The sequence below is a fragment of the Triticum aestivum genome, chromosome 3D, assembly GCF_018294505.1.
Source record: "Triticum aestivum cultivar Chinese Spring chromosome 3D, IWGSC CS RefSeq v2.1, whole genome shotgun sequence".
NCBI classification, from domain to species: domain Eukaryota; kingdom Viridiplantae; phylum Streptophyta; class Magnoliopsida; order Poales; family Poaceae; genus Triticum; species Triticum aestivum.
Genome location: NC_057802.1, coordinates 564936838 through 564939094, shown reverse-complemented (window position 1 = coordinate 564939094; position 2257 = coordinate 564936838). Strand labels below are relative to the sequence as shown.

The 2257-nt window shown below is 52.2% G+C and overlaps 1 protein-coding gene across 2 annotated transcripts; it reads left to right on the top strand.

Annotated features, from left to right (window-relative positions):
* Window positions 1-236: 236 nt before the first annotated feature.
* On the top strand, window positions 237-2037 carry LOC123080525 (uncharacterized). 2 transcript variants are annotated; one of them, XM_044503455.1, is made up of 2 exons: window positions 237-374; window positions 465-2037. In XM_044503455.1, exon 2 carries the CDS (start codon window positions 499-501, stop codon window positions 1747-1749), a length of 1251 nt encoding a protein of 416 aa, XP_044359390.1. In that variant the 5' UTR covers window positions 237-374; window positions 465-498; the 3' UTR covers window positions 1750-2037. The 2 variants fall into 2 exon arrangements, with proteins under 2 accessions (XP_044359390.1, XP_044359391.1); XM_044503456.1 differs by having other exon boundaries at window positions 244-374; window positions 469-2037.
* Window positions 2038-2257: the final 220 nt, after the last annotated feature.

Below are 2257 nucleotides of genomic sequence, written 5' to 3'. Positions count from 1 at the left end.
CCATTTGGAACAGCGAGGTTTCAGTCTCCTCATCGGCCATAGTCGTCGTGAGCTTGGAGTTCATCTCGCCGGAAAACCGCCAGTCCGATATTATCCAGCAAGGCATTAGCGCCAACCGATCCATCAGAGGCAAAAAGGTTTTCGCCGTGTTTTTTGAAATAAATAAATCAAGTAATGGCATTGGGAATTAAAATGGTAAGTTATGTTTTTCTTTTTCTTTTTTGAAGGAGATTGGGCATGGTTCACAGTCCAGTCCACTACTCTACCTACTCGGCACTGGCGATCCTTGTTCCCCTTTTCCTCCGTCTCTCCCCTTCTTTGGTTCTTCAATTCTCCAAATTTATCCACTCTGCTTGTGTTGGTCTGCTGATCTGGTGAGCAATCCCTCCTCTACTAGGTCGATTCCGTTGTTTCCATTACGCATTCACGCTGCTCACCCACAAATTTGTACTATCGACGATTAGTTAGGGTTCAGTTCAGGAGCTCAAGCGCGCGGCAATGGCGGCCCCCGCTGCTGAAGCCCCGGCGCCCGTCGCGGCCCCCGTTCTCCCTCCTGCCAGAAGCAAGGATGCGGATCCGGCTCGTCTCCAAACCTCGCCGCTCCTTCCGGCCGCAGGCTGGTCGGACCTCCCGCCCGATCTCGTCCGCCGCGTCGCCGACTCCCTCGTCGCCGCCAACGACCTCGACTGCTACATGGACTTCCGCGCCGTCTGCTCCGGCTGGCGCGCCGCCACCGACGACCCCAGGAGCGACCCCTTCGACCCCCGCTTTCGCCCGCGCCGGTGGGTCATCCTGGACGACGGCGACGACCTGCTGCTGCTGAACGCCGCCACGGGGCGCTTCCTCCGCAAGAGGATCCCGCTGCTCCGCCGCTACCACGTCCTCGCCGCCACTCCCGGCGGCTTCTTCGTCCTGGCGGACAGGTACCCTTCTCGAGCCGCCTGCGTCTTCAATCCTCTCACCGGCGTCCTGATCCGGTTCGCGGCACCCGTACCCACCAAGAAGGTCGCCGCCGCCACTGTCGTCTTCGGTCGCAGCTCTTGGCCCACGCTCACGCTCAACTTGCTCTGCGACTCTCCTTCCAAAAGTTACTCGGCCACTCCTGACATGGCAAGTTTCCAAGAAAAGGAGGTGCAGTTGCCCATTGATTGTCATATCTCATTGAAGGCAGTCAGAGGCGGTGTCTACGCCGACGGTGGTGGCGCTGCGCAGGGATACAGGCACGGGGTTTCTGTTATATTCGAGATCTTCGATTTGATACAGTCACTTCATGTCCATCCATCAATGTTTTATGCTGAGGATCTTCCTGTGGCCGGACACGCAAACGACCATACCCGTTTTTTCATCGTGGAATTCGGTGGAGAAGTGCTGATCATCATCAAGCTGCAGCGATGCGTCAAGGTTTTCAAGATGGACATCGGTAGCATTGTGCCTGTGGAGAGCATCGGCAGCCATGCCATCTTCATCGGTCATCACAGGTGCCTGGCTGTTGACACCGATAAGTTTCCATCTGTTGAGTCCAACTGTCTCTACTACGTTGAGCGCCTGGGTTCGTCCGCGTACATCTGCATGTACAATCTCAAGGACGAGAAAGACGAGAGGATCTCAGCTGGCGCTGTAGATTTCGTGAAGCTGCACGAGTTGTTCGTCCTCGCCGCCCACCGCCCTTTCACCATCATCCAGCTTCTCTCCAGCTACACCATCAATGTCTGGGATTCTCAACTGCCGCTACAACAGGGCGCCAACTAACTTTTGGCTATGAAATGGTTTGACTTTCTCTCTAGTACCTTGCTAAGAAACAGACTTGACTCTAGGTTATGTGGAACTGCTGTTTGTGGGCTTAATTAGGACCAGATATGAACCCAATGCTCCATCTGTTTTGCCTGATGCTATCTTTTGTCTATTTGCACTTGTTCTTCCATTGTTCACTTAGTAATGCAGTCTGATGCTAGCAAATTTCAGTTCAACATTTTTTCCATTTCTGAATTCAGCCCTGCAACTGAATCGTTAAATGCATGCGTCTCTCTGTTGTTTCCATTATATTTTTGTTAATATTTCAGTATGCTGAATCGTTGAATGCATGCGTCTCTCTGTTGTTTCCATTATATTTTTGTTAATATTTCAGTATGAATGTAGGCTCAGTTTTTTCCGCCTTTCTGAATCTGGCTCTGCAATTGAACCGTTGAACAGTTATCATACCTGGTTGTTCCCCGTAGTTTTTGTTCCTTGTTGGATTTCTCATATCTCATTGCAGCTT

Bases quoted from the DNA above. Each gene is read 5' to 3' on its own strand.
- LOC123080525 (XM_044503455.1), top strand. From the start codon at position 499: ATGGCGGCCCCCGCTGCTGAAGCCCCGGCGCCCGTCGCGGCCCCCGTT.